The sequence below is a fragment of the Neopelma chrysocephalum genome, unplaced genomic scaffold (assembly GCF_003984885.1).
Source record: "Neopelma chrysocephalum unplaced genomic scaffold, ASM398488v2 Primary Assembly neopelma1_88, whole genome shotgun sequence".
Taxonomy (NCBI): Eukaryota; Metazoa; Chordata; class Aves; order Passeriformes; family Pipridae; genus Neopelma; species Neopelma chrysocephalum.
Window position 1 is genome coordinate 3011355 of NW_020897750.1, and position 14725 is coordinate 3026079.

The 14725-nt window shown below is 39.0% G+C and overlaps 1 protein-coding gene across 9 annotated transcripts in view; it reads left to right on the forward strand.

The window, feature by feature from the left end:
- Positions 1-14725, forward strand: part of ZNF827 (zinc finger protein 827) — a 106201-nt gene that overhangs the window by 47135 nt on the left and 44341 nt on the right. For all 9 annotated transcript variants that reach the window (XR_003535751.1, XR_003535752.1, XM_027692696.1 and 6 more), the window contains exon 5: positions 7862-8095. Coding sequence is in view for 7 of the 9 variants with exons in the window: in XM_027692696.1 (XP_027548497.1) it covers positions 7862-8095 (234 nt within the window). In the remaining 2 variants the exon portion in view is untranslated. The remainder of the gene's footprint in view (positions 1-7861; positions 8096-14725) is intronic.

Genomic DNA, 14725 nt, shown 5'->3' on the forward strand with positions numbered 1-14725 from the left:
TCTCTCCCCCACCACTCTGTGTTAAACAAGTGTATTACTCTGGAAAGCATGTCTCTTCATCTTTTGAAGTGTTATCAAGTGGGCCCTGCTTCTGGCGTTCTTTTTATGTTCCCCAAGTTACTCGCATGGAAGAACTTTAAAAAAGAGAGGAGGAAGGAGCTAACATGCTGAGGGTTTGGGACTGGCCATGTTAAACAAATGAGAAAATATGTTTTCTCCTGAAGTCATGTCTGTTGTCACTTTGTGAGAAGTCAAATCTTTAACCATGCCACCGTGGGACTTTGGTGACTGTCCAAAGTATTGGGACTTTGCATTCCTGTTTTATTAGCTGATTCCATTAATGGAATAATGAAAGAGTAAGACATCAGACAGCTACATACAATGTATTAGTAGTTAAGCTAAGTAATCACTTGGATTATTTGTCCTGTTTGGCTCTTGAAAATTGCTGCATTCCTGAAAGGTAACACAAGTAATTTGAAATGGTTTAGCATTTGCCATTGACAGTACTGAAGTGACTGGCTTGAACTCTTCAAAGAGCTCTTTTTAATAAAATAAAAGCATGTCCAATAAAATTGTTGTAATGGATGTATTTGTGTTGCAAGTTCCAAAGAAAAGACTGCTGCCTATATTTAGGTTTCATAGTTTATGCCAGAATGTAAAATTTCAATTAGAATGTGTAAGTGCACAGGACTGGCAATTGTTGAGCCATGTCCTTAATTTAAAAATACTGTGAATTCCAAAAAGCTGCTGTCAATGCAAATACTCCTGATGTCATGAAGATCTCTCTTTGAAGTGTGTCTCCAGATTCACATTTGAATAATTTCCATATAGACCTTTTGGGGACCCCTGGTGGCCTAGTGGTTAGCATGCAGGACTCTCACTGCTGCGACCACGGGTTCGAATCCCAAGTCCCCCGGGCAGATGGTAGCTCGTTAGCCCTGTGAGGCCATCCATCTATGAGAAGGTCACTCTAAACAAACCTACGTCCTGAGGACCTCACTGCCATTGTCCAAGCTTGCTTGGCCCCGGCAGATGAACCTTAGGATTAAAGGGTGGGCTCAGTTCAGCGCAGGCTGTGTCTCACCTAAAAAATCCATTGCGCAGGCTGGAAAGGTAAAAGACCTTTCCCCAAATCTTCATTCGCGAAGACTGGCCATTATATAGACCTTTAATTAAAAATAAAATTGTGAAGGGGCAATAGCACAGGTACTTGGAACTTGGACAAATAAAAGCTTGTACTAAACTTTGCTACTGATATATCACCACCCTTATAATCTCTTTTCACTCTTACACTTGGAATATAAGACTAGACTAGACTGATGGCTCTTTTGCTTCCCTGATTACACCATTACTCTGGGCAGAGGTCCGAGCTCATGAGCCTTTCTCTCACATCTGTCCAAAATGGGAATTGAAAACACTGTTAGTTCAATCATCTCTGATTGTTTGTTTTGTTTTTTGTTTTCTTAAACAAATATCAAGGTCAGTCTCCTGGTGTTTCTCGCCTCTGTTTCTGTTCCTTTGTAGAGAGAAGACATTTCCACATTGCAAGCAATTCTTTCCTATCAGCAGCAGATTCCCCTTTGCTCCTTTCACTGTTCTCCCTCTCTTTTCTCCAGCTTTCCCAGAATTTTACCTATTCTGCTGCTATTTTGATTTTTACCTGGAAAGGAGAAGATGGGCTGGCAGAGATTACAACCTTGTTTAGCCTGTGGGACTTTGACTGTATAACAGACATCTTGGGGCATGGAGGGATGTGAGGTCCTACAGGTGCCTTAACAATTTGCCTAATTCCACCATTCCACTGAGATAAGAACATTGTGAAATTTGGAGGGCATGGTAGCAGCACTGGTCATTCTCCAATGCTGTGTCTCATTTTGATTGACTCCAGCTCCCTAAATACAGAGCAGCTTTAGAGAAAATCAGGATAGTTAGCTGGCCCATTCTTAACCCCTGCTTACAATTTTTAACATACTTGAGCAAGATGATTTGGAAGATGTCATATTTTAAGTGCTCTCTGGAAGCCCAGGGGTATCGAGTCGTGGCATCATTGTATTTATGATTGTCTATTCTGACATTCCACTGCATTGATAAAAAGAAACTTCGTAATGCTGAGCACCCTTGAGTCATAAGTAGCTTTTTCATTGATAATACCCATCCTGTTCCTTATAGCCCTGTAGGTTATTTTATTTGGCTGAGGGCAGAGTAGAGGGCTTTAAAACTGAGGTGTAATTGATTTAGAATTCCCAGGAGGGTTAGGTAACATGAGGTGCTCTGGCACAGATTAATACTCCAGGGCAGAAGGTGCTAAAAAGAAATGAGAGCCCAGCTAGACTGACCTGCTAGAAGAACAGTATTTCTCCTTTTGGGCCACTTAGTGTATACAGCCTCTGTGTTTAATAAGTTGAGCATAATATATCAGCACAATTGGATTTTAGTCTGGAGATTCTCTATCAGGTTCCAATTCCATAGATTTTTCTTGCAAAGCAATTCTTTCACAGGTGGCTGCTTCTGCAGTGTTTGTACCCCTTCCTCAGTTCTCGAATGTCATCAAATATGAGCCATAGTCTCCATGCAGAATTCCAAAACCCACCTGCACATTTCAATTACTAGAAAGAAAACAGTAGATGACCCAAGTCATACACTTTATTGACCACAGCTGCCTTCAGGATGATGTGATACCCACTGTCAGGGACCCGTGTCTTCCAGATACTGCAGAACTGATTTGTCAAAGGTCCTTGGTTTCTCTTAACCACCCCAACTCACAACTTACCATCTGGAATGGAAGGCTTTTTGTCATTCAGATTCTCTAACTCCAGTAAGACCTGGATAAAACACTGCCCTTTCTTCCTCAGGTAGAAGTCATGCCATGGTTCTCTTGCCATAACTGGCTCTGAGGAAAATCTCAAGGAGACCAGTTCAATTTGCAGTACCTTTGGTACCCTGGTCTCTCATCTGTGTAGCTGTAGTCAGGCATCACTGGTATAATAATATGATGGTGCAGCGACGTACTGTTGCACACACGTTTTCCTCACAGTTCCTTTTGATCCAGACTCTATAGATGCTTTACCTCATGACCTCTATTGTGTGGCATCATTTTTGTTGTGGATGCTGTTTTCTTTCTCGTGTTCTTCGCTCAGATGGAATAGTGACCAACTCCGTGCTGATTGTGACTTGTAATACTGAGCTTGGCTTGCAGTAATCAGCCCATTTTTGCTCTTTCAATTATAAACGTTTTGAGCATTTAGAAATCCTTGTAAGTGGACTGATGCAGTTAGCAGCTTCTATCAGAGTGTTTCAGATTAGTGGCAGATGCCCAAAGCTTTTCTTGTGGCATTTGGCAGTTTGAGGAAAGTGGTGTAACTTTCATCATCTACTTTTGCCAAATGGCTCAAATGATTCCAGTTGCCAGGAAGATAAAAATCAGCAGTCTGGAATATTCTTTGATCTGTGTTTTTTCTGGATATAGAATGGAACAAATGGAGCATTATCAACCCTGCTTGAGAGACTCCTGCCTGTTGGTTGCATTTGCTGGGTGGGTTTGTTTTTTTAACTTGCTATGTATTTCAAAATTAAATTACTGGGTTTTTTGGATTCAGTCTGCAGGCAACACATCCTTCATTCTGTTCTCATTGCTGTTCAGAATGAATGTAAATTAAATACAAGTTTAAGTATTTGTATGTGTATCCATTTTTGTATGTAGATAGAAGATACTGATCCTTCTGGGGAGTAATAATTTTGTCATTCAAATTACTTTATTAGTCTTCAACATAATCTTTTTAGTTCTTGTCTGGTTCTAATTTTTTTAAACATTCCTCAATCATTTTTTTTTTTTTAAAACTGGTTATAGTAAACTTTTATTTCTCTTATTTGCAATGTTTTTTCTTACATCTGTTTAGTGTTTTGCCTAATATGACTAGTGGATGCATCATAGTTGCTATATCCCATGTGTAAGCAATTTTGTCCATGGTTGTGGATCCAAGATGGGAGAGAGGCAAGAGTGGTGGGGACTTTTGTTGCTTAGGGACTTATTTGGTTTTTTTTGTTTTGTGTGGTGTTTAGTTTTCCCTCTAGTTTTAATGTATGGATCTGATAGACTGGACAACATCCCCCTTCTTTACATGTCCTTCCATTTTAGGTTTCTCTTACATTAGAACCTACTTTAGAACAAAAACCCTATTAATTGTAGCCATTGGGTTGAAACTGACCCAGTAGTTGTCTGATTTTGTTTTTATTTTCTGGGGGAAGAAAAATGAGGCTCAGTGATTTAAATACAATTAAAATGTTTAATCTACAATTAAAATGTTTGATTATTTGAAAACATGGTCAATTCAAGGAATGTGCTGCCAGTTAATTAAAGAAATAAAACTTTCCTAATTTATTCATTCCCTCTTCTGTCCAAAACGAAGCAGCTAGAGTAGGCAGAATCAGGAACACAGGTAAGAACAATAGTCTGGGATTCTTTTCCCCTTCATGTAGTACTGCCAAATGCACATCTTCAGAGCTTCCTCTGGACTGTGGGACCCTGACCTTGTTTCGTATTTCTCATAGGTGACACACATAGGTGACAGTGTACATATCTCTTGAAGAGCTCATTTAGATTGTCTGATGCTGTGCTGGTAGACTTGTTATCAACATAGTTGTATCCTTGTTATCCTGGGTGATGGTTCAGAAGTGTGAGGAAGCAGTGGCTTATAGCAGCACGTGCTGTCATAGTAGGAGAGCTCATGTATGGGGTAGGGAAAGGGGGACATAGGAAAGGAGGGAAACTTGGTGTTCAAGTTATTCTGGATGTGTCACTATCACTAAATTGTTTAAACTCTGCTATGATCTACCTTGAATTTCTGGTTCTCTGAGCTATTAAAACTTGGCTTTGTCTTAGGAGGGTTTGAAGATGCTCTTTATGGATGGGATGGGATGAAGAGCATAGAGGCACCACTTTACACCTGCCCTTGAATTGGGTCAAATTGGCTGCTGCGTTGTGGTGTGATGATAAGAGGGTTTAATAAATGCTAATTTCTTCCAAAAGCACCCCTTTTGATCCTCCTTCTTGTGGTAGAATAATCCAGTAAGCATTTGACACTGCACATTATAATGCTTGACTCTTTAAAAAAGTTCCTAGTTTAAGTCTGTGATGTTATAGGAGTTCTGTTACAGTGATTGTATTTGTGTATGGATGTTTTTACATTGTTCTAAAGCTGTCTTATAATGGACCACAGTGTATTGTTGTAAACTTACACTGATCTGCGTATGTGAGTTTAATATCACCTCTGTATTTTAAATGGTAAAAGAGTATGCTGACCTGGTCTATAGTACTTCCTCTACCTGGTTCATTTTCTGCCCTGGTTCATGGGCAAAGACAAGGCTGGATCCACAGGTTAATGATTGTTCTCACTGGGTTGTATTTACCTCCTCGCTTGGACTTCTTTTATTTTCTGGGACAGTTCAAAATTCAAAATTTTTATTCAAAATTTAAATTTGAAAGATATTTTATTTTCCTCCATGTTCTCTGAAAGTTCAGGCAGAATGCTCTCTATCAGGTGCACTCAGATCCTGGTGGAGGTATTTTTCGTATCAGTAGCAGCTGCAGTGGCATGATTTAAAAGTGAAGGAAAGCAGAAGGTAATTTGGCATAGAAGGTTTGGGTCTTTTTTTTTGTGACCATTCATCACCCCAGGTCAAACCCCAGAATAGACTGAGGCCTGGATAAAGACGATAGATGAAATTTTTTTGTTAGTACCTTGGTAAAGCTAAGATTGAATTGAGAGCTTTAACCTGTATTTTATGGGTTAAAGCATGCTTTAATGGTTCATATTTCTGCTTTTGCTCTTTTCTTTTTTTTTTTTTTTAAATAAGGGGGAAATGCAATTCTTAATACTGGTAAAAGTGCCTATAGGTCATGTTAAAAATTACACATATGAGGTAATTTAATTTTTGAAGCAGTGAATAGAACCAGTGTGTATGTACATGTTGCTTATGTGTATGCTCTTTATACCATTTGCTTTAATCCTGTTCTTTGGTAATGGCTTGCCAGCCAACAAGAAAGGAGGAAAATCAAACAATTCTGCAATATAAACTGAAAAAATGTGTTGTGTTATAGGGTAATATAGTAGCTTTAAAAATTATTAAAAAAAAACCAAAACAAAAAAAAACACACAAAAAAAATGCAAACACCAGATAACCACAAAAAATGGACTGTGTGAAAACGAACAAAGCTTAAAGTAACAAATGTAAGTGTCTAGCTCTGATAAAGATGGGAATTGCACCTCATATTTTAGGGTTCAGGTCTCTGGGAAATGCTGAGCACTTCACAGTGGGATGCAGGAATTCAGGTTCTCTAGGAGTCGCATTTTGGGGGAACTGCTGAGACAGAATATCTGAGGAAATAAGCCAGAAGAGTGAGGAGACTGAGAGTAGATAAGAAGTAGTGAAGTGGAGGAGAAAGTAGACCAAGGACTTAAGCAGTTAAATGTTGCCAGGTTTTGCTGGATTGATTTGATGTGTTAGTTTCTTGCCCCTTGAGTTGGATGTTATCATCCCTGTGATATGCCAGGCTTTCCCTGTCCATGTAATGGGTTTGTATAACAAACAGATCTCTGCATCAGGCAGTGATGCGCATGGGCTTCTAATGCCCTCATCCAGCCCATGCGAGGGGCAGCTGGGTACATCCTTCTTACATGGTTCAAGTGAGATTTGACAGAGATCATAGGCAAGAGACATGAGGGTAGGCAGGGGATTGCCATATGGAAGGAGGAAAATAGGTAGGAGAGGTAGTGAGTTATGAGAGAGCATGCTTACAAAGATAACAAAATGGGGACAGTGCTCTATCTTGCATGTTTGTGGAGACAGAATTTTTGAGAGGTGGGAAAGATGTAAACTCGTCAAAGTTTATGGCACTGAACATGTCATCTGGTGTGTTACTGGGAATTCAAAGTGATATTTTGATTAAGAAAAAGACACTAAGAGACAGGGAAGGAAGTATCTCTTCATGGTTAAACATACAAAATTATAAGAAGAGCTGCTGAAATTTAGTGCAACTTCTTTAGCCTTCTGCTTGTTGTGAGGTCTGCCTGTGAATTCATATTGCTTGGGCTTGGAAGTGTTGTTTAAGAGCTGGAATTGGTTTTGTCTGTTCAGCCAAATGCAGTGCAAAGGATCTACTGTTGTTGAGGGCTATTGGAAAGACCCTTCAAAAACAACATTGCTCAGTGTGTAGATTTTAAACTGCCCTCCGAGGACTCTGTACCCTTCTCTGTGGAGCTGCTTACATGGAGGATTTGAATGGATTATTTTAAATTTACTCTCTTTTTTTCTATGGATATAGAACTTGAAACAGTGCAGAACTGTCTTCTGAAAATCCCTCTGCTCCCTTTTTTAATGTAACAACTTTTAGGACCTAAGAATTTGCTGTCTTTTCCCTTTTACTCCCCTCTAAGATTTTCTGAATTTCTACTCTTCATCTCTTGCCTTTTTTCCACGCTCTAAGAACTTAATATGTCATACCCATGGGCTTTGCCAAATTTACTTCACATAAGGTGAAATGATGTTTTAAATTTCCACCAAGCCTATAGAAGACCTACAAACCAGGGGACCAGGGAAGTGCTTTTAGAAGGAGAAGGGGCAAAAAAGTAAGACAAGCGGATGTTTTCATGAGCTTTGGTACATGCAGTTTTCGTGTTCCAGAACTGCCCCGATGTACAAAAGGTGCAGAAGTTTGTTTGCCCCTTGAAGCATCTTTAAACAGTTTGACATGCCTGCTTCCAGTACCTGCTCTAGCACTTCTCAGGTTATGGTTTCTTCCTGTTACTAGCTGCTCCAGGATTATACATTACCTGAAGTCTCACTTCTTTCCTTCTCTTGACAGCTGCAAATCAAAAAGAGCCTTTGACTCCTAATTTTAAAGTGAAAGAGGAGCCTAATGATGAGGAAGCTTCAAGTTCAACCGTGTCTCAGTCCAGCTATGTGTTCAGCCAAGAATCTGAAGCCTCAGCTCCAAACATCCCTGAGGAGAAACTCAAGCCACAGGAAGCACAGACAAATGTGATGAGGCAGGACATGTCAGTCAAGGCAGCATCTGAGCTCCTCATGAAGCTCTCAGGTAGATATTTAATTTAATAATATTGAACTTCTTAACTATTTTTTTTCATGTGTGCTAACAGGGTTACCTTGCAAGGAGGTATGTTTAGCTTTAGTAGCAAGTCAAGGAACAGTTGAAAAGGCCTGTCTGCACAGTTGCACTTACATAAAGCATGTTGGTCTGTCACCACAATATCTAATTATCTCTGCTCTGTTTTTCAAATTAATGACTATGGAATAAGTCAAAAGAAATGATGCCTTAAAGCTTTCAGATGCTGTAATTTTTAAAATGTACCAAAACATGTTAATACCAATTTATTCACATGTGTCACTTCATTAACATTATAAGAATGTGTGTCTGTACTGAACTGTACCTGACAGAGCTTTATAAAACATGACTTTTAAAGCCTTTTATTTCTTCTGACAATATCTTGTACTCAAAATGACAAGATACACTGTTAAAAAAGTGATATAAACTGAGACAGCTTTCTGCATTTAGTGAGACCACTTGAACTTGCCTACATTGCCTTAGTGATACATCCTTCTGCCAGACAAGTAGACAGTGTGCATGTGTACACACAGAGGTAATGTTAAAGCTGGAGGGAGTCAAATAATGTATGTTCTGCTAATTATGCTTTATCTAACTGTCAGAATCGAGATTTAAATTTAAGGGAAAGTAAAAGGGTTGAATTATTGCTGCTGGGAACAGGTTAAGTGAATGACGAAAAGGCTTTTAATTCTAACAGACCAATGTTTAGGACCAAGACATGACAGTCAGCCCGGCAGTTTGGGTTTGTACTTCCACACCTGAACTGGATCTGTTAGTTTTTAAGTCAGAATTCTCGAAAACTTGTTATGCCAAAGTCATGCAAGAAGTGCAAGTGAAAATGCTTACAAGTTTAGTAACTTCTGAGATCCCTGTCAAACCTACCTGAAATTATTTTCTTGATTAGATCCTGTAAACATTGAATTTGGACTCAAATTTATATCTGAAAGACTCTGACTGACCAGGATCTCCCCAATAAAACATGTAATTAATTCACTCCCGTTCATACCTGCACACTTTAATTTGAAGAATTTGCATCACTGATTTGTAACCCTTTTGTATTAATGGTGCAAAAAATACTTTCCGTGTACAAAAGTTGATCAGAGCAGAAGTTTCCAGACTTTACACAGACTCTCAAATAATAAAAATTTGGTTAAATATGCAGTTCACTGTTGCTGCTGGTGACTGGTTTGAGTGTGGTGTTTTGGTAACAAAACTTTGCAGCCTAAGGAATGCTAACCTGTGACTCCATTTTGCTTGATGCATATAAATTTAGGTAACTATTTTTATAAAGAAAGAGCTCTGTAACTTAACGTTTTCTTGGGTGCTTCACAGACATAAAGGTTCTGGGTTGTGCATCTTGAGTTCAGCATTCGGAGGCTGTGTTCAAATAGGTTTATTACTGACTATTATGTTAGAATATTTATGCCTTAAATATCTGTTTGTGTGAGCAAAATCTTGCATGTATAAAATATTGATCAAGTCTTCAGTCCCTTCTGTTGGGACCTCCCAGACTTCAAAGGCTGTAGGAAGAAATACACTGCTGTGACATTTCTCTTACGATCTCTTAGTGATTGAGCAGTTTTTGCTGGCAGTGGGCTTTTTGGTGAATCTATAGGTTAGAAGGTGAAGAATGACTAGGATTTACTGAGTCAGTGTTGCTGCAGTTGGTATTCCTGCATCAGCCAGTGGGTGGGGTTACACCAAGTTTGTCACATACAGTTTTTTAATTTCCACTGAATTATCTGAACTACTGAATTACCATATAAGGCAGAAACTATAAAGAAGGTAAATACTAAGATACAGTTTAATGTACAGGACAAATATATGAAGAAAATCTAAAATGAATAGCTTCTTTAGTGATTTGTTTTTTGGGGTTATTTAATCTTTATCTGGTCGAATATTCGCAGGTCACTGTTGACTTCTCACCTTATCTTAAGCAATTCTGTAGCCTGTTTTTGGTGATTTAAAACTTAAACAATTAAGCCACTTCTCTGTAGAATCATAGAATGCTTTGGGTTGGAAGGGACCTTAAAGATCACAGAAATATTTAGGCTGGAAAAGACAACCAAGATCATCGACTCCAACCATTGACTGGTCACCACCTTGTCAACTGGACCATGGCACTAAGTGCCATGTCCAGTTGTTTTTTGAACACCTCCAGGGATGGTGACTCCACCTCCTTGGGCAGCCTGTTCCAATACTTGACAACCCTATCCTTGAAGGAATTCTTTCTGATGTCCAACCTGAACCTCCCCTTTGTTATTTTCACTTTCTTCTATATAATACTGATTACAAAAACCTGCACCACATACAAAGTCAGCAAGGGATTTCCAGCATAATAGTATTTTGCTTTCTGCATTCCTGACGTATATGCTGCCGTTATCCTCTGAGCAAGAGTATTGCTGATTGTTTCAGCCCCAGGGGAACCTCTTGGGATTTAGGCATAGACCTTGCTCTCTCCTCCATGTAAAGGATATGCTGGTTTATATTTTTCACTGGAAGATCTATTTTCCCAAGCTGTGTTGCCAGCTCTTAGCTGTACAGTGTAGTGGAAGGGCTTTCTAGCTGTGGATCCTAAATTGGTTTACTGGATACTTCAAATCACCAGCCTCTGTAATGGAGGGACTTGTCAGCCACTCAAAGTATTCTAAAGCTAGGGAAAGTTAGAAGAATGAACTTACTTTACTGTAGTAGAACATCAATAGAACATTTGTTAGTTGTCATTGTAGAAGTAGATGTAGAGAAACAGGAAAATCACACAGAGTTGTCTATTTTAGTTCTACCACACATGGCTCTCTCTTTCAAGCTAAAGGGCTGTTGGGACACTTACAGGCTTCTAGCAACACACAACTAGTGTTTAAGTTCAGGCCCTTACCTCACATATTACTTTGGTGTAGTTGGATGTGCTATGCCCTTTTATACCATCTTTTTCTCTACCATGTTCCAACTGGATTCGGGTCTTCTACCCCACAGTTCACAGACTTGGTACCTAATCACCTGATACCTACTCACACTTCTTCCAAAGGATTATCCAAGCTAAGAAGGCTAATGTCTCCTGAGCAGGTGTAGGCAGAACCCATTTCCACCCAGATAGTCAGAACAAAACTTCCCAACAGCTAAACTACTATTTAAAAACAAATCAAATGCCCATTTGAAAGAAATGGTATTTGGGGATTAGCAGGCAAAGTTTGAGCCTCAGTGCTGACTTCCAACCTACATTTTACAGAAGAACATAAAATGACTACTACATGATATCTATGAGCGTACAAAGGTGAGCTGTGAATTCTGTCTATTGCTAAGTCTTGACTGAGACTAGAGCTAATGGTAAGCAAACAGATTTGAGGAGAATAGTGGAGTGGGGCAAATTGCTCTCATCTCTGTTTGGAAGGGTGGCATCCCTGCAAGTTTTTAAATTCCTTATATTAAACATTGCATAAAATCAATTATAAGAAATGAAAGTAATATATTTGAAATACATCTGTTTTCTACATTCTTACCAGTTCTCTTTCATGGAAAAGCTAATTTATTTCTCAAAATGTTTAATGAAGTGGTGCACCCGGTGATACCTGGTCAGTTTATACACTCAGTCTTGTAAATTGAAAGGTAAGTTTCAGAGGAGACTGAAATTTAAAATAAATATTTGCATTTACATGCCAGTGTTTGAGCCTAAAAGTTCATTTTCTGTTGAAATAGTTATGCTGCTAATGTGTTTGGGGCATGTATTAGCTTTCAGAAGCATAGAGTGTTTTGCCTTCTTGTTAAAAAATGAATGCATAGGTGGAAGTGTATAAAATAGATATTAGGAAGAAATTCTTTACAGAGAGAGTAATCAGGCATTGGAATGGGCTGCCCAGGAGGTGGTGGATTTACCGTCCCTCAAGGTTTTTAAGATGAGACTGGATGTGGCACTTAGGGCCATGTTCTATTAACCACGGTGGTGTTGGATCAAGGGTTGGACTTGGTGATCTCAGAGGTCCCTTCCAACCCAGCTGATTCTATGATTCTATGAAAATCTATTCCAGGTACTAGCACTTCGTAAATAGTATTTTACCCTGGTGCCTTGAACTTGACATTAGGATGTCCCTGTCTTTCCTAGAATTTTGTCTCAATTACATTTGCCTTTAGTTCAGACAAATACGTTTCACAAATAGGACATATTTTGCATTTCAGTAGTAACTCAGCTTGTTTTCCTCCTCTCTTTTTTCAGTTGGTCAATTCCCCCTGTACTGCACATATCCTTGTTATCACTAGCAAATGCATGACCTTTGTGCTATTAAGTTCCTTTGGATTTTTTTGTACTTCAGTCCTCAGGTCACACAGTGCTGCTTGTAGTAGACCAGTACCAACAATATGTCTTAATTTTGGGTTATCAACAGATGCAATTAGTGCATGCTTACTTCATGACCTCAGCACACAAAGTAAAATATTGCCTACAATTGATTCCAAAAGCATTCTTGATCAACTCCATTTATTATCACCTAATTATATGACAATTCCTCTTACAGCACAACTGGTTATTACCAGGGGGGTGGGGTGGGGAGTGTTTGCCTTTTTTTGATTAAGCCATTATCTACTTGAAAGTGTTTATGCTGATTTCCTGTTTCATGCCTTGTAGTTAATTTTTTTGACACTGTATCATATATTTAACTGAAATCACAGGGATTAGAACTTGCATTTAAAAAGAATAAGACAAAGGAAAAAGAATGATAGTACAGTTCTGTATAAGATGAAGGCCAGAACACCTTAATGCCATGCCCATCCCAAAAAATGACACATGGTGCGTTAGGCCACAGTGAGCTGAAGGACTATCTGAGAAATATCTGTCAAAACAGCACGGAATTCCAGAGGAACTAAATAACAGTATGACTTTTAAAAATCTGCTAACCAGGGAGCGCTATCAGAGACAGAGAAACCTTGCTACCTATTTCTTTTTCATAAATTTGGGGACTGTTCTGGGAAGTGCTTGTGTGGAGTTAGGCTGTTGTCTTTGGAGATGGCTGTTGTCGGTACCTCGGAAGAGTCTCTGCACCTGGATTGCAGGAGAGCTGTCAAGAGTGCTTTCATCCCTGCTTAGAAAGCCTTGATAATGGGCAGTGAGTGGAGAGAAAATACAGGGAAGTCTTTTGTTCCTTGGTCTCATTAGGAAGATCTGGGCAGCAGCAGGTGCTTCTGTAGAAGCCCAGAAAAGTAAGCATGGAAGCGTGTGATTCAAAATAAGACTTCCTCTTGATGAAACTAGAGAAATGGCAAACCATGGCAAGTTACATTAGCAGATTAAATCCTGCTACTGGCCAAGTGATTGCTGTTGGTTTTGGGAGGCTTTTTTTTGTGGGTTTGTTTTTGGTTGTTTTTTTTTTAACCAACAGAAACGTGAAATTGATGGTGAATGGTGAGAGCAAAGCTGTGTTTTCACTGCAGTATGGACAAAGATACAAGTTTCTAGATAGCTAGATTTATTATTGCAATGTGTTACATTCCAGATTTTTTCTTTTTCAAGATTTTGAGATCCTCCTGCCAGTGCTGTACCACGTGAAGTTTGTATCAGGCTGCAGAATGTTCCTTCAGTTTAATAGGCTTTTCCATGACATCTGTATAATAACATAGTCCCAAAAGTACTGAACTAGTAGTGGATTCTTACCTGTTGAAGGATTTTGCCATGTTCGTGACAACTTTGCTGTTTAAACCCAAAAGAAGGAAAACTGTGAAAAAATACTGCTCTTTCACAGGAAAAGTATAGGCTGGGAAGTATGGAAGTCTGCAAAGTCTAAATTGTTTTTTTTTCTCCTATAAGTCTTAAAAAATCCACAAAACAACAAATATCACAGAAAAACAAGCATCTTATAACAAAGCTGAGCTTTTATCTCAGTAGATGCTATACTGTACTTTTAAGTTACTGCAATTCACCTTCCTTTTTTCCACGTCAGGGTAACCTTGGCATTTAATGAAAACTATGTTAATTTAAAAGATTAGATAATTTGGAATAATAAGAAATCATTGTATCTGTGATTCAAATGCACTTCTTTAGGTGTTCCAGATTTATTTTATTTTTTATTTTATTTTTTTTTTAGGAATTGTCACTGAGGAGTTTAAACAGCTCCCCCCCAGTGCTTCACTTTATTACTATTCCTTGAGGATGTTGAGCCAGGTGGGAGTGGCCACAGAGCTATGAAAAGTGGGCATGTGAGTTTTGTTCAGTGTCAGGTGATTGTGGATGCACAGGGTTTGCAAAGGCCTCTTGAAGTCCCCCCTTGCCTTTGGAGAGTCAGCATGTAAAGACAGGATAACTGGAGCCAGGCTCCCTGCAAAGGTCCAGCTTGCTGCAGAATACTGGACTAGAGTTCTCTTGAACTGTGAGACTGGGATATATTGGAACATGTTGTAAAATAAGAATTCACTGCACATGTAGACTTTTTATCAAATTCTTCTTGAACTGCTTTGAGGGGTTGGCCGTGTTCTGCAAGTAAGGGTCTTGCAGGTAAGCACCATAATCGTAGTACATTTAAATTGAAAGAGCAGCAGATGTGTATCACGACTCTAATTAGTCTATTGCTTTAATTTGCTCCTTTTTTTTTTTCTTGGCTTGTATTTCTGTGAAACAGCTTG